Here is a 24,731-nt window from a genome sequence, read left to right on the forward strand (position 1 = left end):
ACCAAGACTCTTAGCTCTAAGGTCAAGGTCAAACTTAGAAGTCAAATGTGTTTCTTGTCTGGTCCATAACTCTGCCATTTATCAAGGGATTTGAAAATATTTTTACACAACTGTTAACCATAATGAGATGTGTCACACTTATGACCGTGGTCAAGGTCACAAAGTGATAAGTGATTTTTTTTTGCGCATACAACCGTGGCATTCTAGGTCCTACTTCAGGGGCATTTGTCATCAGTAGTAACATATCTTGTTATTTGACTGTTAAGACGTCTTACTGTTCACAATCCTTAACAGATACATATATGTTTCTAAGCCTTTAATATGAAATATAAGCCTAAAAGTTATTATAACCAAAATTATGGTGGCTTTTATGGTCCGTCTCCAGTCCGTCCACACTTTCCTTGAAACAACATCTCCTAAACCATCAGTTCAATTTTGGTGAAACTTCACAGGAATGATTTTTTGGATGGTCTAAAATGCAAGGAGCGATTGATAAGTATGACAAGGACATGGGCTGGTTAGCTTAGAGGGAACACGAAGAAGAACGACAGTTTTAGCTCTGTAGGAAGAACAAAAGGAGAAAAATTAAAGCCGTGAGTGACCCGTCAGCTGCCTATGTAGAACAGTTAGCATACAACCTGTAAATTCAGTAGATAGATCACAATCAGAAGGCAGTCACTTATCTCAGTAGGAAGAGTACAATGAGTGACCGGATAAGCAACTAAGTAAAGCACAACGAGTGACTGGTTAGCTAAGTAGGTATAACATAAGCAGTGGTTGAGCAGCACAGTTGGTAGAGCACAAGCAGTGGATAATAAGCTAGTATGTACAGCACATGAAAAATAACATATTAGCACAGCAGGTAAAGCACAATGAACAAGCAAGAGAATAGTTCAATAGGTAGATTTCTTTGTTTTTGGTCAACAGTATTTCAGTTATGCAACGGTGATTTTAACCTCACCAGTGTTCCTGGATTCTGTACAAACCTGTTCTGCGCATGAAACTGACAATTTCCCCACATGGAACAGAGGTGGAGGACGAACGATTTTAGGCACAATGTCTTTTATCAAATCGTCCCGGAGAACATACGACCCCGCTGTTTGTAGATGTGCGCACTCCCTATTAAGCTTAGCAGGCGGGCTCAATAGGTGGAGCACAAGAAACGACGGATAAGTGCGTTATCTAGAGTACATGTAGCCACTGGATAAATATAAACAATGAGCTAAAGATCCTTTAGCTTAGTAGGTAGAGCACAAGGAACGACCGGTAAGCTTAGAAGGTAAAGCACAAAGAGCGACTTATTAGCTTAGCAGCTTGAACACAAGGACCGACTAGTAAGCTCAGTTCGTAGGGTACAGCGATCAACCGTTTAGCACAGAATGTAGAGAACAATGAGCGAACGATCTTAGAATTTACTGCACAGTGAGCAATCAGTCAGTTCAGTATTTGCAGAAAAAGGAGCGATCGGTCAGGGCAGAATTTACAGCACATGGAGTACCAGTCAGCTTAGGATTTACAGCACTGCGAGCTATTAGTCAGCCTAGATTTCACCGCCCAGGGAGCGATCGGTTAGTTCAGTATTTACATCAGTGGAAGCGATCGGTCAGCTCAGTATTTACAGCACAGGGAGTATATGTCAACTGAATAATTACAGTACTTGGAGCGATCGGTCAGCTCCGTATTTACAGCCCAAGAAGTATCGGTCAGATCAGCATTTAAAGGGCAGGGAACTATCGGTCAGCTCAGTATTTACAGCACTGGAAGTATCAATCAGCTTAAAACTTGCAGCAGAGACAGTGATCTTTCTGCTCATTATTTACAGCACATGGACTTGTCAATCAGCTCAGAGTTTACAGCAGAGTGAGCGAACGGTCAGCTTAGCATTTACAGCACAGAAAACAATCGGTCTGGTCAGTACTTACAGCACAGGGAGAGATCGGTCAACTTGGTATTTATAGGACAGACAGCCGGTTTTCAGCTCAGTATTCACAGCACAATGGGCGATCGGTCAGGTCAGCACTTACAGCCAGAAAGCAACATTTCAGCTCAGTATTAAAATCACAAAGTTCGATCGGTAAGCTCAGTATCAACAGTACAGCGTCAACTCAGTATTTACATCGCAGTAAGCTATCGGTCAACTCACTAGTTACAGCACAGGAAGCGACTGGTCACCTCAGTATTTACAGCACAGGGAGTATCGGTCAGCTCAGTATTTACAGCACAGGAAGCGATTGGTCAGCTCAGTATTTACAGCACAGGGAGTATCGGTCAGCTCAGTATTTACAGCACAGGAAGCGATTGGTCAGCTCAGTATTTACAGCATAGGGAGTATCGGTCAGCTCAGAATTTACAGCACAGGAAGCGATCGGTCAGCTCATTATGTACATCACAAAGTGAATTCTGTCAGCTAAATATTAACAGCACTGTGAGTATCGTTCAGTACAGTATTTACAGTACAGGGAGCAATCAGTCAGTTCAGTATCTTCATCACAGTAAGCTAACGGTCAGCTCAGTATTAACAGCACATGGAGTATCGTTCAGCTCAGTATTAACAGCACAGGGAGTATCGGTCAGTTCAGTATTTACAGCACATGGAGTATCGGTCAGCTCAGTATTAACAGCACAGGGAGTATCAGTTAACTCAGTTTTTGCAGCACGGAGTATCGGTCAGTTCAGTATTTACAGCACATGGAGTATCGGTCAGCTCAGTATTAACAGCACAGGGAGTATCGGTCAGCTCAGTTTTTGCAGCACAGGGATTATCGGTCAGTTCAGTATTTACTGCACATGGAGTATCGGTCAGCTCAGTATCAACAGCACAGGGAGTATCGGTCAGCTCAGTATTAACAGCACAGAGTATCGGTCAGTTCAGTATTTACAGCACATGGAGTATCGGTCAGCTCAGTATTAACAGCACAGGGAGTATCGGTCAACTCAGTGTTTGCAGCACAGGGAGTATCGGTCAGCTCAGTATTAACAGCATAGGGAGTATCGGTCAGCTCAGTATTAACAGCACAGGGAGTATCGGTCAGTTCAGTATTTACAGCACATTGAGTATCGGTCAGCTCAGTATTAACAACACAGGGAGTATCGGTCAACTCAGTTTTTGCAGCACAGGGAGTATCGGTCAGTTCAGTATTTACATCACATGGAGTATCGGTCAGCTCAGTATTAACAGCACAGGGAGTATCGGTCAGTTCAGTATTTACAGCACATGTAGTATTGGTCAGCTCAGTATTTACAGCTCAGGGAGTATCCTTCAGCTCAGTATTTACAGAACAGGGAGTATCGGTCAGCTTAGTTTTTACAGCACAGGGAGCGATCTTTTAGCTCAGTATTTCCAGCACGGGGAGTGTCGGTCAGCTCATTTCTTACAGCCTATTCAGCAAATGTTTAAACTCAGTTTTACAACAGTGCGCGATTTGTCAGTACCAACAGCACAAAGAGCGATAGGTCAGCTCAGTATTGACAGAACAGGAAGTATTGGTCAGCTCAGTATTCACAGCACAGGGAGTATCGGTCAGCTCAGTTTTTACAGCACAGGGAGTATTGGTCAGCTCAGTATTAACAGCACAGGGAGTATCGGTCAACTCAGTGTTTGCAGCACAGGGAATATCGGTCGGCTCAGTATTAACAGCACAGGGAGTATCAGTTAGCTCAGTTTTTTACAGCACAGGGAGTATTGGTCAGCACAGGGAGTATCAGTCAGCTCAGTTTTTTACAGCACAGGGAGTATTGGTCAGCTCAGTTTTTACAGCACAGGGAGTATTGGACAGCTCAGTTTTTACAGCACAGGGAGTATTGGTCAGCTCAGTTCTTATAGCACAGGGAGTGGAGTATTGGTCAGCTCAGTTTTACAGCACAGGAATTATCGGTCAGCTCAGTTTTTACAGCACAGGGAGTATCGGACAGCTCAGTTTTTACAGCACAAGGAGTATCGGTCAGCTCAGTTTTTACAGCACAAGGAGTATCGGTCAGCTCAGTTTTTATAGCACAGGGAGTTTCGTTCTGCTCAGTTTTTACAGCACAGGGAGTATTGGTCAGCTCAATTTTTACAGCACAGGGAGTATTGGTCAGCTCATTTTTACAGCACAGGGAGTATTGGTCAGCTCAGTTTTTACAGCACAGGGAGTATTGGACAGCTCAGTTTAGTTTTTACAGCACAGGGAGTATTGGTCAGCTCAGTTCTTACAGCACAGGGAGTGGAGTATTGGTCAGTTCAGTTTTACAGCACAGGAATTATCGGTCAGCTCAGTTTTTACAGCACAGGGAGTATCGGTCAGCTCAGTTTTTACAGCACAAGGAGTATCGGTCAGCTCAGTTTTTATAGCACAGGGAGTTTCATTCTGCTCAGTTTTACAGCACAGGGAGTATTGGTCAGCTCAATTTTTACAGCACAGGGAGTATTGGTCAGCTCAGTTTTTACAGCACAGGGAGTATTGGTCAGCTCAGTTTTTACAGCACAGGGAGTATCGGTCAGCTCAGTTTTTACAGCACAGGGAGTATCGGTCAGCTCAGTTTTTACAGCACAGGGAGTATCGGTCAGCTCAGTTTTTATAGCACAGGGAGTATTGCTCATTTCAGTTTTTACTGCACAGGGAGTGGAGTATTGGTCAGCTCAGTTTTTACAGCACAGGAAGTATCGGTCAGCTCAGTTTTTACAGCACAGGGAGTATCGGTCAGCTCAGTTTTTACAGCACAAGGAGTATCGGTCAGCTCAGTTTTTACAGCACAAGGGGTATTGGTCAGCTGATTTTTATAGCGCAGGGAGTATCGGTCTGCTCAGTTTTTACAGCACAGGGAGTATTGGTCATCTCAGTTTTTACAGCTCAGGGAGTATTGGTCAGCTCAATTTTTACAGCACAGAGAGTATTGGTCAGCTCAGTTTTTACAGCACAGGGAGTATCGGTCAGCTCAGCTTTACAGCCTACACAGTGATCTTACAGCTCAGTATTTACAACACTGGAAGCGAGTGGTCAGGTCCGTATTAACAGCACAATAAGCGATCGGCCAGCACAGTATTAAAAACCCATGGAATATCTTCATCGTTGCTAAGACTACCAACATATTTCAGCTATAAGTGTCTATAGTAACAATAAAAAAACACATTTTTTGGAAAATTTATTTACAGACCTGTACATCAAATGTATAGGCATATATAAGATACAAATCATCGGACTGTGTACTGAGTAATTGTTTTATGTCGCTGTGAAATGGAACTTCTGGCTGAAATATTTTCAAACCTCTGATGTTTCAGATTCTAAGATACTAGTATAACCATTTATATATCCTAATTATATCTGTTTGCAATTTCACGGCAAATTTCAGGTAAAAGATATTTTAACGGTACATCACACATACATGTATTACGACAAAGGTGTGTTTTAATGTGAACACAGACATTCGCCATATTCCATAACACAATATAATATACTCGGTTATAAACTCCGGTCAGTTACAGTGGAACACGAACCTTTATTTATTCCAGATTGACGTTCATATTTCTTATCAATAGCATGGCTTCATTTGAGATATCAGTTTCATTTCATTCATCACGTTTAAAATCACGTTTAAAATGTCTTTTATGACAATATTTGCAATTTCATTCATGTCAAAGAAAGATGATATCATTTATTAAATAAGTTTTAGCGTAAATGCGTATGTTATAAAAATACTATTAGATTTGTGCATCTGGGAATTTGCATACGTTCTTTAATAACATTGCACAAGTGAAATCGCGCAATATTTCCGCTCAGAGATCGTGCATATTTCTACATATTATTCTAATAATCTAAAACTACAACGGTTTAAAAATGTCCAAACAGTACTGTATTTTAAGGTCGTTTCAACTATAGCGGACGTTGAATTGTTCTATAATAAGTGAAGAAAGAAGATATTTCGATGTTTCAACACACATAGCTAACGATCAAGCCAATCAATAGGTGAAAAATATTTATTTGCTGTAAAAGACGTTCTCTATAACAACATTTACTTAATTGTAACTAACAACTGAATCTGCTTTGAAATGTGACACAAATTCGCACTCTTTGAGACAATAGTAGACATCAATAAACTTTGCCGAAAATACTGCAGTATACCAATATCCATGTCAAATTATAACATGGCATATAACACATATCGCCGGTCCACAGTTTGTGCTATACAGTAGACCGGTCTCATGTTCAACTTAAATTTTGCTGTAAGAAAATTTAGTTCTGGTGTCAAGTAATATTTGCCAGCCATACCGAAAGTGTTACAACTTACAGTAGTCTGAATAATAAGCACAGAATAATCTGTTCGAGCACAATCATGCCGACATATGAGTAAGTTCAAATTTAAAGTGGCGAGCCTGCACATGTACATTACATCATAATGTCAATGTAGTTTAAACAAAAAGCAAGTACATGTATTTAATATAAAGATAAATCAACTAACATTTTCAAATTATGAATATGATAAAAATATTATACAACTAAAATCTTCCTATTTCATATCAAATATGTATTGCGTGACTAACGCGGTAAATTTATTTGTCATTATCATGCACATATATATCATGTAGATTATGTAAAAATGTTATTGTAATTATATATACGGACTAGAACTATCCGAAGTAAAAAGGTTTTGGTTTTACTACAATAATTCACAATAATCAAGATATTTTTGCAGTTTGAAAATAAATGTTCTAGAAATACTTCATTTTTTACACTTTTGAACTTAAATGCATAATTTTATAAAGGTCCTACATGAAATGCTATAATATAAACATTTGTGCTGTACTTATTTCATGAAACAATGTCAACATTTTTGACCACTCACATGATCTAACTTTGCATTATAATAAACTCATATTCAGAGTCACTATTTCTTTGTAGTAAATGTAAAAGGATATGTACTATCGTCTGTCACACGGAATAAATTCGTTTTCTCTCTAACATACTGGCGTGCAGATGCTTCTTCTATTTCCTCAGGCATACTGTATCCAGATATTGTCTCATCATTGTATATATTGTTTGTCACACGGAATAAACTCGTTTTCTCTCTAACATACTGGTATGCAGATGCTTCTTGTTTTTTATCATGCATACTGTATCCAGATATTGTCCCATCTCTAAATCGCATCGTGTGTTTCCACCTTTACTACTTGTGGCAGCTCAGGAAGACTGTCTATGAACTTGCACCTCGTGGTCATACTCATTGTTACCCCGACAAGTGTTATTTCTTTCAGATTCTCCATATCACACGGACGTGCTATAATATTGTCAGTAAAAGTAAAGTCCTCTAACGTTAGAGAACTGAGACTGACTAATGACGGCAGCAGTCTGGTAAGACTTTCTGTATCAGTTTTGTCAGAGCAGCTAGAAATATTATACAGCTTTATAGAATAACGACTATGCAGCTCAAGATGTTTTAATTTATCTGCTTTATATAGATTGCAACACACTTGTTTCATCATGTCAGCACTTGTAATTTTAAGCTTACATGTTTCTAGATTGTCAGTGTTACAACTGATCATACGCAATGAACTACCCCTAAAATCAACATGTTGAAGTTGTTTATGTTTTGACAGGTCTATCATGTGTTGATCGTATTTACTACAATGAATATTGAGCGATATATGTTGAAGACTTGCAGTCTGCTCTAGGAATTTACACAACGGAACAATATCATCATGTGTTAAACGACTTCCATAGAGGTTAGAGTCCACCTGGAGGGAAATTAATTGTCGCATTTTCGGTAATATTGAAACAAGACGTGTTATCATTATAATATCTCCGTCTATATTTGTCAAATGGAAAATAATATCATTGCCTGTATTTCTCAAATGGATAGTTTCAAGCGTGCGAACATTTGTCTCAAGTATTGTAGTAACTTCATTTTTAATCCTCTCGTCAGTATACCTATTAAATGTAACTTTAATTACCTTTAATTGATCACATTTTACTAAATGTTTCACGGCACAATAAAATGTTTCTTTATAATCATCTTCCTTATTACGTGCTACTATCCTGCTGTATTCACTGTCTACCATTTCTATAGATAGAACATTTTTAAAAACAATATTATGAACATAACGTAGCAAATCCGTTGAAGGGACAACGTAAAGATCGGCAATATAAACACGTAATCGAGCATTTTTTGTAATCGACATAACTTCTTCAATGCACTTTAAAATGCATGCTTGAATATCATTGATCAATGTATGATGATATAGACGCATTGGATAAGGATCCAGAATTTTATTTCTTTCCTTAACCACCATTTTGTCAACAATTGTTTCGTTATAGAAATATTCACTAATATTTGTCAACAAACGTGGTTCTAATCCACAAAGTATAATTAACACGTTTGACTGTTCTAAAATATCAACAACTGTTTTGCAACTACCGAAGTATTTCCTTACGCACTTTTCGCAGACATCTGTAAGATCATGTTCATCCTTCTGCGATTTTAGCATTTCTCTGAACTGACTAGCTATATACACTGCAGCTAGATATTCTTGCATTGATTTGTGAAAAAAGGAAATCGATGATTGTATACTTTCAGTCAAACTTACGTTTCGCTCTTCTTTTAAAATGCCACTGGCCAAACTGTCCTTTATCACATCACTTGGTATGTTCAACTGGGTAAGTGTTGAACTACTGAACGTCAGCGTGGTTTCTTTATTTTTGTCAAACAAGGTTTCGTACGCTAAATATGAAAGGTACTGTATCACCCGTGTATTTCTACTGGTGGTATTGATAGCATACAGTTGGTCTTGACTTTCAGAAGTCCCAAGTGTTTTCCACTCTAGAAAGAGGTCTAACATACTTCTGTATATAGCACACTTCGAATTATTTTTGAGTTTATTATGAAACCATAGAGAAATAAGTTGTTGCAAGACCAATGGTGTATGGCTAATGTCGGACACTTGTCTACTTCGAAGATCAGTTATACACTCCTCTGCATTTTTACTTTTTTGATAGATGTCATTTAATGTTTTGACTGTTTTCTTAGTGAAATTTCTTATTTCATATTCATCAATTCCATTTAGTTTGATTTTTTTATCTACCTCAATACAACTTAGTGGCAGAGCATCAAATTTCCATTGTCTTGAAGTTGTAATAATAGTATAGTCCGTATCGAGCTCACGTCCTGGAAGTCCTGGGGTAAGAAACTGTGAAATATGTTTTCTTTCTGGGTCCCATTCGTCGAGACCGTCAGAATTATAAGACATGCACCGGAGTCATTTCGTAAAATATCTCTAAGCGCAGGATCACTGTAAGATTTCTTTAACATATTTTCTATACTGTCACAGTCAGAAAAGTGTCGAAGTGAAATATAAAATAAGAATTTAAAGTGTTTCATTTCTTTCACTATGTCAGACACGTCTAAACTGTATTCCTGATACTGATGAGCGATAACCCAGAAATGCACCAGCATTTTACAAAACGTGGTTTTCCCTGTGCCAGCTTCTCCGATTACGTAGATATCTTTTGCGGACCTTTCTTTATTTCTGAATATTTCGTCCATTGAAATATTAACTTCTTCCCATTCATTAGACTCTTCATGTTTTCCGTCAGACGCTTCTTTCTTTACTTCTACAGTCATCCAGGGAGGAACATACATTTCACTTACATTCCTTCGATCTTTATGTAGGCGGGGCAGCGGAGCAATCTTTCTAACGTGTATTTCATATAGTTTGACCAGTTTCATCTGCAAGTCTTCAAAACACAATAGCAATTACATGTTTGCATTCGATTAGTATAATTATTCTAAACATATGAACATTTAATACTCAACAGTTAACGAACTGCGGAATATATTCTACCCTGATCTAATTCCCTAAAATATTGGTGTACACAAAACAGAATACGTCTACATGTTTTATATAAGGGAATTTCTGTCTCCAGTTTAAATACTGTTTCATGAATATGCATTTTTTTTAAACCGTCAAGCGTTCATATTGAAATTCTACCATTTAAGTGAGATATTCAATGCTTTCATGTCTATAATACTCACATCTGGTACGTATCTGAGCAGCGGTTACTGCCAAAATTAATAAATGTAAAATTCATCCTTTAACAAATTAATCAGACTGCAGTGCATTTAAGCACCGTCTAGACTAAAGCCGCAACCTGATCAATAGTATTCAATATTATTGTGTTCAAAGGATTGTATTTTAAAAACTTCATGCCGCTCAATTTACATTAACAAATGCATTGAAAAATTTGTTGCGATGCAGTACAAATGTACAATATGAAATCATCCGAAAACAAATGATACCAAGGTGAATCCATATAACATTACATTAATACGTGCAGTGTAAACCGAAATGATATATTATAAGTTGACGCTGTCTAATCAACAAAAGATTAAGACTTTCAAGTGGTTTGATATATTTTTTTATATATGATCGTTCAGATACGCGGGAGTTTAAAAAATAAATAAAATCTAAGCATCTGAATGATTGACCGTGATAAATAAGAAGACAAACTTGCATGTTCAATTGAATATTGTAGAAAAAATATGCTGGGTTTCATTTATCCGAGTAGTAATGAAGTGGACGTCATGCTGCAATTTGACGTCATAATTAACATTATAATGCTCTCTTAGCGGTCCGCGCGTCAACCATTGTTTATCTTGGAACTTACAGAGCTTCATTTTCTTTTTTGTTGAGCTGGCAATCAGATCGATAAATGTTAGAATGCATACTGAAATCGCTATTTGTTAATCAGACTGGTGTTTTAAAACTTGACGCCAACATTAAGAAGTTTATCGCAACATGAATTCATGCGGTGTGAAATTAAACGATTAATTTAAATTGACGCCGTCTTATGCATAATGACACCATGCATTCTAATTCTGAGCGATGTATAAAAAATTGATGTCATTCATCCCAATATGAAGCCTTTTAACGAAACATGTGAATGTGCATTGTAAAAGCAAGCGATTCGTTACAACTTGACGCCGTGTAATGAATCTTTGAAAATTAGTCTGCCATTATGACTTAGAGGAGACACTTCCAAAGCTCTAACATGTTTTTAACTTTCACCCTTAAATGTAATATAAAAAACACATTTCGGTTCGTGCATCGCATGCTTCAGTGGCAAGAGAGATCATGATGGCGCAGAGCAAAATTACTTGAAGTGCAATCTACAGAAAGAAAAATACTGAAGAAAAGAAATAGCAGTTTTTGAACAAACTATCTGAAGCCTTTTCAATTTTATTCAACATTATGCTCACTGTTTTGTGATATTCTAAATACATTTATGTATTTCCTTATTTATTTACGAATATCACAAATGGTGATATTAATAATCTCATTTATGGATATTACACGATACCATTATTATATCATGATATTGTAAATTATATCTTATATCACTAAGGGTATTTGTAGACACGAATGATTTATGGACAATGTTTGATAACTAGATATTTTAAAAACGGTAAATGATATCCCTATCTTAATATTATGATATCTTTAACTCTGTTTCATAATATCCATGGATTAACTTTGGATATCAAAAAATGACAATTAAGATGATAAAAGTAAAATTAAGGATATCATGAATAAATCGATTTTGTGCTATCCCTTGATTAATCTTAAAATATCATCTAATGATATTAAATAAACCATGGATATCAAATTTTCGAGAATTCATCAAAAAGATAATTGATATCCAAAATCAATAACGATATTTAATATTGCGTTTGAACTACTGATTTCTATAATTGATATCATTAACTACATCATATTTTAAGATGTAACAAAATACATAAATGGATATCACAAATGGAAGTAAAGGATATCATAAAATGATTTAGGATAGCACAAAATATTTTTAAAACGATTTAAAACGACGCCGTTTTAAAATTCGGAAAGAAATTACCTGTTTTTTCCTCGCTAGTCACGGATTCATTTCTACTCTCAGCGGTACTCGTCATTGACTCTTCGATTGTTCTTCTGTGACTCTGTATTAGATAATTTAAAAAGTCCCGTTATCCTTAGTTTAAAGGTAGCTTATTTTATTATGTTAACACCATAGAAAAGCAAACAACACGCTTGCAAGAATGAATTTTCACCCAGATATAAAGGAATAGGAATTATCATGTAGACAGAACAATAGTCTTTCTAAACTGATGAATTCATCATTAAGCATTTGGACATTTTACAAGAAAATGTCCAGCATCTTCAACAAGGCACCAATATTGGTTGTTTGGTTCGTTTACGTAACATATAGCTGTAACGATTTCTAAACTGAATTTCTGGTCTCTCTGCATATCAAACAAAGGACCTACTGTGTTACAAGCAAGAGAATTTATATTATTTTTCAAAGTTATTCTAAAACTTATTTTTAAAGATAGATAGCAACTGCAAATTTCAAATGTCTACAGTAGGATCTTTCCATGAAAATACAGATGACGGTTTCTAGATATACTTACATAATGACTGTCTTTCAATGTTTTAATAAATATCGATTTCGCTGTATTTTCTTTACTTTTTACAGAAACAAATGTTTGTATTTCGTATACATATAATGGAAACAAATATTTTTTGTCAGTAGCTATTTTATTCTAATTAAACAGAAATAGTTCAAATACAGATTGAGACGGGTATTTTCGTTTAAATGGAATCGTACCTCTAACTGCTGCTTTGATTCTTCAAGTTTCTGCTCTATTTTTTCTTTCGCTTCATCCTCTTTTCTTGTCAGCTGCTTTTCGATCTCAATTCCTTTCTGTTCAATTTTCGTTTTTGACTCATTTTCTGTATTCAACAATTCCTTTTTAATTTGCTGTCCTGTCTGCTGGAGTTCTGCTTCTTTTATCACCAATTCCTGTCTTATTTTCTGTCCTGTCTGCTCGAGATCTGCTCCTTTCATCACCAATTCTTTTATTACTTTCTGACCTGTCTGTTTGAGTTCGGCTTCCTTCGTAACCAAATCATTTCTTATTTTCTGTCCTGTCTGCTCAAATTCTGCTTCTTTCATCACCAAATCATTTTTACTTTCTGTCCCGTCTGTTCAAATTCTGCTTCTTTCATCACTAATTCTTTTGTTATTGTCTGTCCTGTCTGCTCAAGTTCAGATTTAATGACTAAACCTTTCCCCTCAATATTGTGTTTTCCTTCGTCAGCTGTAGTCCTAATTTTATTTCCTGCATCTACTATCGTCTGTTCAAACTCTTTTTCCTTTTCTTTGATTGCAGCCATGGCAACGCGGCGGATTTCAGCCTCGTCTGTAGTTGATATAATGAAATATTCCTGCTTTAGCTGTAAAAATCGAACGAACTGTGTAAAAAGATCAAATGTTCTAAAAGCGCATACGCATAGAAATAAGCTATTCTGTTATAAGAGAGATACGATTATTGTAAAAGACAAATAATTTCGAATCTTTCTGACGACCATGAGTTATTGTTTTACCGTTGTGATTTCAAACACATGTCAAATAAGAAATCAGTTTCTGTTATTAATTAGATAATATGTGTGCATAATAATGATGTTTTTGCTGATATGACCTGCATATATCTGGAAAAAACTTGCAATGTAGAGAGCACACTAAGAATGTACAATATTTCACGTTTGTTATATTGACTGCCACTACTAAATACATAAACTCGCCAGCTTAGCTCAGCAGGAAGAGCATTGGTCTACTAATCGCGGGGCCGCCGCGAGTTCAATCCAAGGGCGGGATGTATTATCTCTGTGACGAATTGATAAAAGACATTATGTCTGAAATCATTCGTCCATCACCTCTGATAATTCATGTGGGGAAGCTGGCAGTTAGTTGCGGAGAACAGGTCAGTACAGGTACACCAAAAACAAAACAAAAAAAAAAACACTAAATACATTAGGTGGCGATAAAAGTTTGACAATTTGTTATTATTGACTTGTAATATACAATATTAGTTTCATAAACAAATACATGAAACTCTACAGAACAATGATACAGTAGAAGGAATTTTAACATAAAACGTATGTTTAAGTTGTTTGTTTTGATTACGCAAGAAATGCCTAAATTTCATTTCTGTTATAGAATTCATATTGAGCTGATTGTATATCTAAGTATTTTTTTATTTCTTACTCAAACAACATCAATGCGTATTTAATAATGCTTGAAAAAAAAGCATAACCTTTTGATTTGAATGTTCCTGACTTTCACCAATGTTTAAAAAGGTCATTAGAATGATTCTATAGAAAGAATATTGATAAAACAGTTGTTCTCGAATTGTTCTCGAAATACGTGTTGTCAGATACCCGGTATTTGCAAATGGATAACTACTAAGTTATAATAATGATATTAGTAAACTGATTTCAAATTGGCCTTGATATTTGCCGAAGGTTGCTGCTATTGACATGGTTTGAGGCCAGTGTAAAATCAAATGCTTTATGACAATGTTATTATTCAACTTTACTAGAATTCAATCAATACAATTTAAGCAAAGATTAGCCACAATGTTATATGTTTACGAGTTCACCTGACAACTATTTTAAGTGGCTTAAATTAATTCTAATGTAAACGAAATTTGGCAACTATAAAAGTCAACGTGAGCGACATGGCCTTCTCTTTTAGCTAAAAATGCTGGAATTCTTGAAATGCTTGAATTCCGCATCAACCTGGCTTTTTCGTACTAACCCTGATTTTCTCATATTGGACCAAGCGAGTTTGATCACCTCTACCTATATTCTAACAATAGGAACGTTTATTTAACAACGTGTATAATATTGAAAAGCTTAATGGGAATCCATTACATCAACCAAAATTTTTACAACACTTTTCTATCTAGTGTGTTTCCTTGAAAATTTATACAATAAGAAAAGTGTTGCATGCATTGAGACAAGAACAAGTTGTTTTACCTCTTGCAATTTTTTGACCGCAGCTTTGGATTCTTGTCTGTGTTTAATTTCTGTGTCATCTTCCAACAGTTCTATCATATCATCTATATGACTATTAACCTCAGAGTCTTCTAGTTCCATGCTATTAGAATGAAATATATCGTTTCTAGACATGCGTACCTGTAAATATAAATCGTATACACATAGATACGCGACGCTGCATGAACAGAAAGTATTATGTGTGAGGCACGCTGTACGCAACAGATTATCTAGAACCCTTACTTAGGCTGGTCGTTAGTGAGTTATCCCTTATTGCATAAACAACACTGTAAAGTTCATGAGGCAATAATGGAAAGTTAAAGAAGTTCTTTATTCATTTAAGAATCATAACAGTATTATTTAAAAGCTTTTTAACTTAATGCCGCACGGTTATCATAAACCAATAGTTGTGGAAATTGCATAAAACAAGAAATATAAAAATATAAGAAAAAGAAAAATTACTATTTACCCTTGAGAAAACATCTGTACCAGTTACTGCGCACTTGATGTGTTGCTGAAAATCTTGGTTGTTAAGCAAAACATGCAACAAGCCAGGACAGTCAAACTCAACTGCTCTTATCTTCTGTTCATATCCCGGAGCATTTATGAAACATTTTGCGACAGCCCACGGTTCAGTACACCACTGCTGTGCATCGGTGTTTCTCCAGTATGGCGATGGAGGGGTTGAAGCATGGAGTTGAATAATTTCATCATAGATAGCACCACATACCTTGTTTGGACAAGGAATTTTCCCGCGGGGATGTTGGCAGTTGCAGTGCATTTGACCAAGAGGACACTGCCTAGTTTTACTTCGGACATGGTCAGGCTGGAGTGTGTGTACATCACAAAGTCCACATGACACTGTCGAGAGATTGTGTTTCCGTTTTACTTTATCTAAGATAGCAACATGCTGTTGGTTAACAAGGTGGTCACAGAACGGTTCCAAGCCTTCTTTTACGTATTTTATACCAAGACCTGCCCTCACCCAGTTCCTGTATTTCTTGTTTTCAAGTTGTGCCCTGTGTGCCATTATATAGCTTTGTCTGTAAGAAAGGAACCAACAAGCGTGCGTAATATTATAGTGTCACTCATGGTACTCATCGATCCGTCAATGTCAAATTAATATTCACCACAAATCATAAAAACTGCGGTGATATATTTATTTTTAAACCAAAGTTAGCAATGTTTTAGTTCCCATCTATCTATAGAATATAATGTATAGCTGTTTAACTTGCACAATTTTTACAACGTTATATGGATATAAAATATTTGGGACATTCTGTATAAAATCTTCTCTAGACCTAAACTTTAACGTAACTTGAACATTTTGAATTGGATGATTATCGCTTTCATATCTTTGGATGTTGTTTAACCCTAAGCCTGCTGGCGGCAAGTGGTCACAGCACAGTAACCTTTTGTTCTTACAGCCACCTAAGTATGCAAATGTAAGCTTGGACAGATAGAAACAGACAGACGACAAAGTGGTGACTATATGCCAAACTCCCATATTCGAGGATCATGTAAATCTTTAAAATTCTTACTATCTCACACATCTTGTAGAGTCTTGTGAGAATGTAGTCCGTGTTCAGACAATGTGTTTTGTTCACATGAGATAACTCCTGAGGCTATTCAAATTTTGTATAATTATGTCCCTTGTCTTCTCAAAACACTGGATAATCAGTCAGGAAAGATTGGCCAGAATATATTGCCTGGTGCACAGTAAAGTGCCCAATTCAGCAAAAAATCATGTACATAGCCCCATCTTTCAAACAGTACATGAAAGAACTATGAAATAAAGTTTATAAATAAGGTATGATACAGATGTAGATGTGGAGGTGAACATTTATCATGAAAATTTAGAAATAAAGTAGTGCGACAAGTTTAAGTAGGCAAAAATTAGCCATTTTTGCATGTAACGGGTTAGCATCTAAAATTTCATCATTTTTGTAAGCTGTCTCACAGAAATTCTGTTCTTTTTTACATCTTCACTATTAAATTTTGTGAAAGAAAAATATCTTTGCTTTCATTTGATATATAACATCATGTTCTTCTATATTTCTTGTTCTGAGAATCATGGTTTGAACCAAAGTTGTATGGATGTAACGCCCTAGAAATCTGAAAATGCTATACTTAAAAAAGTGAAGAAAAAAGTAGTATCTTTTGGTGCTAGAACATGTGGGATGGCCTTGGAAAGTTTGAAAAATATGTAAGTTGAAATAGTCAAAGTATCATTTCTGTACATCAAGTCTATAAACAAATATAGCCGAATATCTCATCAAAAGTTAGTTTGTGACAAAAAATCCGTAATGTCCGTCCCCCTACCATAAACTTTATTAAGTGTTATAAAACTAGAAATTTGCAGCACATTTTTATTACATATGATGACATGAGTAACATTTCCAAAATTTGTTGAAATCCATCAAGCAGTTTTTTAGATATTGACAAAAGTGTAAAAGTTATATGTAATGTCCGTCCCCGTAATGTCCGTCCCCACTTATCATTGATTTTAAATGTTGTATATATATTGTTATTTTCTATCAAATTCAATTCCTTTTATTTCTGATTTACCAATAAGAACTGAATCTTTTAAAAAAAATGCATTTAAAATCAGTAAAGTACATTATTTTGTGACATTTTGTGACACAGTGTGTGTAAAAAAATGTCAAAATTTGTTGAAATCTTCAGCAAAATGAATCAGTTTCATACATGAATTTTACTTTCATATAAAGAACTCATGAAAAAACATGAAAAAAGACTAATGAGTATATCTATAAAGTAACACTTTGCCAAACATTATCTATAAGCACATTTAAAGTGTTGGGGGACAGACATTACATTTTTGTACTAAAACTACATGTTGAAAAAAGTAAGTAGAGTTTTAGTCTTCTGTCTTCTTGAAATTTATAGTGTTGTAATTTATAGGTTTTAACATCATATCCAGAAAACTATTCCCCCCTTTTGTCCCTTAGTAATTACAAAAACGTTTTGAAATGCTACCATACTGTTTAAACACTTGATTCCCCTCCCCTAGTGCCCTACTGTATATTTCTTATCTTTTATATTTTCTCATATTTTCATCAACACAATAAAGGGTCATAAGATGCATCAAAATCATTAAAACAACATAATTAATTAGTGACCTATTGAGATGGCAACAACATGCCATAAAACACAGGTGGCCATAGAAGATCACAAAATCACACTTTCTCAACAGGGTGCCAATATACAAGGGACCATAAAACCCCTAAACTGGATCTTAATTGATCATTATGGAATCTTTACCTAAAACAACACTCTTTGATGTAAGTATTATAATCCAGTGTATTGTATAAAATTAAAACCCCTAGTAAGGATATATTTTGCCTTTTTTGCCAAGGACTTCCCCCTTTAAAAAAAAAGTATTATATTAAATTAAACCATGAAAAATAAAAGACTGGTAAAAGTATACAAACAAGTATACAAAAAAAAAACAATGTGCTGAAGTGTTATATTTTTTCAATCATAGACAGAACATTATTATGTTATCATTATTTCTTTTTGTACCATTAACACAGCACTGATAGAAAGCTAAACTGATACAGTAATGTTATGGTCATCTACATTTAATATGCTTGTATTCTACTGGAAGGTTGTTAGATATGGATTATTTTTATGGGAATGCATGTACTGCATGTATGTTTTTTTTCTTTGAAACAGAACAGTACTTGCATATATATGATAATATGCAGTAAAGAATTGATTGTAAAGCTGATTTTGACAAATACTGCTTAATATTAGCAGAATACTTTTTGAAAATTAGTAAAAATGAAATACTTCAATCTTGCTCGCTTTTTAACTGCTATTTGAATGAATGTCTGAAATGAATTTCCTTTATAATTTAGTAAAAACATTTATTATATTTATAGACATATTACCTATTAAAATGACACAAATGTTTCCTTAGTTAAGAAATTTGAATTTCAGAGTAATTTATGTTCCAAAGTAGTTATAAAAGCTGAACCAGTCATTTTATGTAATGTCCGTCCCCCGTTTCTGGCACTATTTATTTATGATATTTTCTGCTTAAATGTAATATAAATAAGAGTATTTATGTTTCTACTTTGTTGTTTGTATTAATTAATTGCTTTAAAGGTGTTTTCCTGCTGTAAATGTTCCATTTTCCAAATTTTATATTAAAGTGAATTTTACAATTAACAGAAAATAATCGTAATTTCAAAGAAATTAGCTATTTTTTTTTAAAAAATGGAAAAGCAAAGAGTTAAGGCTTATATTTTCTTTATCTGTGACCTCAAACTATTAGAAAATACACATAAAAGAAGTGGTTTTGCATAAAACATTTACAGTAGGAATCTAATTTGAATGACAGTGTAATGTCCGTCCCCAACCCGACATGGCAACTTAAATCCACATTTTTGAAAAAAATTCTCAAAAAGTTATCTATTTGGGTACTGATCCTTGTGCACAACATGTTGAAGTGTAGAAAAAAGGTATTTTTCAAGGCAAAGTAAAATCTTTATTTTTTGACTTAGATGCTAACCCAATTGGGCACTTTACTGTGCACCAGGCCATATATGTAAGAGAAATGATTTTAAAAAATTAAGAAGATTATCTAGTCTGTAGTCAGATTAATTAATGATAAAGTTTTGTCAGAGATTTATGTATATTAACTTAAAATATTAAAAAGTTCTAAAGCTACTTAAGATTGCAATATTTGCAATTCATTTTTACCTTTTTTATTTTCATATGAGGGAAATAGGTATCCCATGTTTTGTAGAACTGTGTTCTGCTAACTGCTTGATAGGACCACTGGGCACTTTCCAGTTTATACTTTTCAAACAATGAGGTCTTTTTTGTTCTGTATGGCAATAGAACATCTCCAGAATCAGGCATTCTGTCTCCGTGATATGTACCATAGTCTTCTAGCCAATTTATCAAAATTAGTGTTTTTTCACTAGAATCTCTTGGTTTTTTACCAGGTAATGAAGCTACATCACGTCTGTCCATGTCAATAGCACGTGAAAAAGTATTTTTGTTCACTCTGTATATTATCAGAAATGCTTTAGAACAAACTTGCAAATTGGAAGAAATAGGAATATATTTAAATTTCCCAGAAGTTGTGGAATGTGATATGTAGTATTTGAGCAGTTGCATCCGTACCGTTCTAGAGTTTGTCCAAAATGACTGTCTTAGTTCTCGTACACTCTTAAAAGTCACCTTTTTAATACATTGTTTACCACATAAACATTTTTCACTAAGAGCACTTTTAATACTGAGGAGACTTAATGCTTTGCTTTTCATCCTTTTCCCACTGCTTACTTCAGCTGAAAAAAAAAAGATGTATATAATTTTAAATATATCAATGTTTGAATCACTAAAACCATTATTTTAACAATATGGCCAAATGGTCCTATGTCGCTCACCTGAGAACAGCTTGATCAAATTTAATGAATATTGCATGTACACACTAAGTCTTGTTATTCTTTAATTTGATTTGGTGGCCTAGTTTTTTACCCAAAATGAACCATAGTTGAACTTGACCAAAATTTCATCAATTTCACCCTCGTGATAATTAATTCCTTTGCATCTGAACTCCAAACAATGATTTATTCAGCGACAAATCACTAAATAGACATATTATTTCTTAAACACTCTTGGAAATAAGATCTGATACTTTTTTTAGTATTTTTTCCTATATAATTCAGATAACAAGTGACCGTCATGGCGGGGCCTCTTTTCACACCAGAGGCATAATTCGTACAATCTTGTTAGAAATCAACTTGGCAATGATACATACCAAATTTATATCAAAGGCCTAGGCCTTGAACTTCAGACAAGAAGATTTTTTTATTTTTTCCCCCTCTATATCATAAGTCTATACAGATGTAAAACTTGGGACACCCTGGGTGGGGCCTCTTTTCAACTAAGGGGCATAATTTGAACAATTTTGGTAGAGGACCACTAGGCAATGCAACATAGTAAATATCAAAAGCCTAGGCCTTGCAGTTTCAGGCAAAAAGATTTTTAAAGTTTTTTCCTATAAAAGTCTATGCAAAACTTGGGAGCCTGGAGCGGGGTCTCTTTTCTCCCAGGGCAGGGTAATAATTTGAACAAACTTGGTAGAGGACCATAAGATGATGTCAAATGCCAAATGTCGAGGCTAAGCCCTCTACGCCTTGCAGTTTTAGACAAGAAGATTTTTAAAAGCTCTTCCATTCGGTTGCCAAAACTGGCAACCAGAGTTCTGCATGCAATTCAAGACTGAACATTTTTTAAAGAAGACCATCCAAGGATCATCCCTATAAAGTTTCATTAACACTGGTCTTGTGGTTTAGGGGGAAATGCTGTTTAAAGGAAAGTGTGGACGGACGGATGGAGCCCGGACATTGAGCTATCACAATAGCTCTCCCTGAGCACTTTGTGCTCAGATGAGCTGAAAGTGTTGTCTCAACTCTAAACTATTATGTTTAAAGTACTAAATGCATACTACTTTATTCATTCAATAACACATTTAGACATTAAACACATAGTCTGGTCTGGCAACTTGTTATTTCAGTTGTCTCCCACAACTGCCTTATCATCTTAACAGTAAGTCGGTCTTTATATATTGTTTACTCAGTACAATTATACCTTTGAAGAGTAAAAAGGCTGATTTTGGGTAATTCAAGGGCCATAATTCTCAAGTGCCTGGGGCGATTTTGCTAGTTAATAAACTTGGAAAAAACATTTGGTTCAAATCTGGTAAAGATCGGATGAGATCTGATCGACTTAGAGCCTCATGACAGGAGTAAAAAAAACAAGTTTTGGTAATTCAAGGGCCATAATTCAAAAGTGCCTGTGCCCATCTGGCTAGTTATCAAACTTGGCCGGGGACTTTTGGTCAAACACTTTTGTTCAAGTTTGGTGAATGTTCAACTTGGAGTGTGGACAAGCATAAAAAAGCTGATTTTTAGTAATTCAAGGGCCATAATTCCAAAGTGCCTGGGCCGATTTGTATAGCTGACGAACTTGGCCAAGGACTTAAATGGTCAAACACATTTTGTTTAAGTTTGGTGAAGATTGGATGAGAAATGTTTGACTAAGAGCATGGACAAGATTTGTGACAGACAGACAGACAGACAGACAGACAGACAGACATACAGACGCAAAGACAGGTGTTGTGTTATATAATATGCTCAAATAATTATATTGATCTACCAAATGAAAGTGCTTTGCAAATTGGTAGACATAATTATGTAAAACAAAATAATTTTGAGGGGATATCTTTTTGTCAAATATTGGGAAAAACATAATTTTTGGAGTAGGAGGAAGCTAAATTTCCAATCCCAAGACAGCCCCAAAACACTTATAACAAAATGTATACCATACAACTTGTAAAAGTTTAAAAAGGCAATGAAACTCAGTCTTACATGGTAAGAAATGGTTGACATGGTTTGGTGGTCTTATTTTAGCTCTCACTGTTTCGTAATCCATCACATCTGCTGCTTGAAAGGATGTCTGTGCATTAAAGCAATCATCAGGATAGTCTGACATGTCATCCAGTGAAATACCAAGTTCGTCACTTGAAGAACTTTCTAAAGAAATTCCAAGCTCATCTTCAGTTGATGAATGTTTTTCACGATCTCTTGAGGGACCGAAATCAATGTTAGACTCTATTGTGAGTTCATTAGAACATGGGACTTCATCTACAGGTTCTCGCTCAGGAAGTATCACTGACAAAGTGTTACCAAAATGATATTGAGGTGAATATTGTTCATCATCTGACATACTAGATTGCGATTCACAAAGTGAGATTCCAAGCTCATCTTCTGTAGAGATTTCTTCTAGGGACAGTCCAACCTCCATTTCTGACGACAAAGATTCTTTATCACTTGGTTGACAATTTGTTTGACAAACCTGTGAATACAAAAGTAAAGGTTAGCAGGTTTCTATAATAATTTATATCCTTAGATGCTGAACATTAATAAACAAGAGAGTCATGATGACCCTGGATCGTACACCTGAGTAATATGAGCTAGCCTAAAGTGTGTTTTTTTTTTACATGGAGGGGCGGAGTTAATCTCTGGCTTATGCAAATAATGGTAATCTAAAAACTAGAGGGCCATGGTGGCCCTATATCGCTCACCTGTTATCATTGCACTTGAGGACAAGAAGGTCCTCAGAAAAAATATCTAAGTCCAAAGGACAGTAACAACAAAGGGAAGAAATTTAACCAAAAAGAAAAAAAAATCTTACAAGGTATAGATATTTTAAAATACACCTAAAAATTGGAGGTACCATCCATGTTGTACCACAGAAAACTGGTCTCGTGTTTTCCCTACGGCCAATAATAAAAAAAGTTACTAAAAATAAGCTATTTATAGTAACGTAAAAGGGAAGTAATTAAAAACAAAATTTTGTAAGTGGACAAAAGAAGGATCTGCCAAATAAATATGTTGACATAAATGAAATTTCAGATCAGTATCTTCATTAGTTATGGAGATATAACAATTTTAATTTGAAATAAAGGGAGGTAATTTGACATAAAATCAGTCCATAGTTATCTACCCTGATTGTCTCAGTCCAACTAATAACAATAATGAAATTTCAAATAAGTCCTGTAAGTACTTACTGATATAAATTCATTTTGATTACAATCAGGGGAGGTAATCAGATATAAAATAACTCTGGAACCTATGATTGGATCTGATTTGTCATGGAATCCAAGATTTCTTGTTGTTGAAGGTATTTTGGAAGTTTGTATCAAATAAAACCATAAATGAAGTCTCTATATGGCTGCAAAAGCCAAAATAGCCAATTTTGGACCTTCAAGGGGCCATAATTCTGGAACCCATGATGGAATCTGGCCAGTTGAAGAAAGGAAGCAAGATCTTGTGGTGATACAAGTTGTGTGCAAGTTTGGTTAAAATAAAATCATAAATGAAGCTGCTATTGTGCAGACAAGGTCAAAATAGCTAATTTTGGCCCTTTCAGGGGCCATAACTCTGGAACCCATTACGGGATCTGGCCGGTTCAAGAAAAGAACCGAGATCTTATGGTGACACAAGTTTTGTGCAAGTTTGATTAAATTCAAATCATAAATGAAGCTGCTATTGTACAGACAAGGTCAAAATAGCTAATTCTGGCCCTTTCAGGGGCCATCACTCTGGAACCCATTATGGAATCTCGCCAGTTCAAGAAAGGAACCGAGATCTTATGGTTATACAAGTTGTGTGCAAGTTTGGTTAAAATAAAATCATAAATGAAACCACTATCGTGCAGACAAGAAATTGTTGACGGACGGACGGACATAAGACAGTAGGCAATGGTAGGATAATGTACAAAATGTATTTATTATAAATGATAAAAGTTTATTTATATGTCACATTCATCTAGTAGGATCCAAGAACTGACTCTTTCTATACAACCAGGCATTTTACTTTGTTTGTAATCACTGCACCATGCAATTTCATAAAAAAAAATAAGAAAAAATATGAATAATACAAATATGTTGGTACAACAATAATCGCTGTTTACATCTGCACCGAATTTAGATAATGTGTATTATAAATATAGGTTTGTTTCTAAGAGTGGCGTAGACGGTCAAAATATGAAAGCAGCTCGTCGGTTAAAAAAGAACTAATTATATCTCTAAACAAACATTTTAGAAAATAGACTCTGCGATTAAGATCTCTTTAACAGTGGCAAAAATGAATACAATTCGTAATTACTTTATGATAATATGTGTGTTTTGATGGAATGCTTTTCTTAGTGGAGGGAAAATAGAGGTTGTCAAATGTTAATAGCGCATGCGCCTTCAAACAAAATAGCAACCAAGGGCGTTAAATTCATTGAGGTTATTATACAAACCTCAAACTATTTTATTATCCAGGGCTCA

At 35.3% G+C, this 24,731-nt stretch overlaps 3 protein-coding genes across 3 annotated transcripts in view; all 3 read right to left on the minus strand.

Annotated features, from left to right (window-relative positions):
- Positions 1 to 13,106, minus strand: part of LOC123555994 (uncharacterized) — a 273,928-nt gene extending 260,822 nt beyond the window's left edge. Inside the window, exon 1 of the mRNA XM_053524278.1 lies at positions 12,627 to 13,106. Coding sequence (XP_053380253.1) covers positions 12,627 to 12,974 — 348 coding nt within the window. The 5' untranslated portion in view covers positions 12,975 to 13,106. The remainder of the gene's footprint in view (positions 1 to 12,626) is intronic.
- The window catches only part of LOC128549107 (uncharacterized), a 463,895-nt gene that overhangs the window by 399,310 nt on the left and 39,854 nt on the right, over positions 1 to 24,731 (minus strand). The gene's annotated exons all lie outside the window — the stretch shown is intronic.
- On the minus strand, positions 19,479 to 24,197 carry LOC128549110 (uncharacterized). Its single transcript, XM_053525373.1, has 2 exons — positions 22,264 to 24,197; positions 19,479 to 20,178 (listed from the first exon to the last, which is right to left on the minus strand). Exons 1-2 carry the CDS (start codon positions 22,697 to 22,699, stop codon positions 19,550 to 19,552), a joined length of 1,065 nt encoding a protein of 354 aa, XP_053381348.1. The 5' UTR covers positions 22,700 to 24,197; the 3' UTR covers positions 19,479 to 19,549.

The sequence above is a fragment of the Mercenaria mercenaria genome, chromosome 15 (assembly GCF_021730395.1).
Source record: "Mercenaria mercenaria strain notata chromosome 15, MADL_Memer_1, whole genome shotgun sequence".
Taxonomy (NCBI): Eukaryota; Metazoa; Mollusca; class Bivalvia; order Venerida; family Veneridae; genus Mercenaria; species Mercenaria mercenaria.

Coding starts and splice junctions, on each gene's coding strand:
- LOC128549110 (XM_053525373.1), bottom strand. CDS start 22,699: ATGGAGGTTGGACTGTCCCTAGAAGAAATCTCTACAGAAGATGAGCTT. Junction 20,179..22,263: donor TGTCAACCATTTCTTACCAT/GTAAGACTGAGT, acceptor TTTTTTTTTCAG/CTGAAGTAAGCAGTGGGAAA.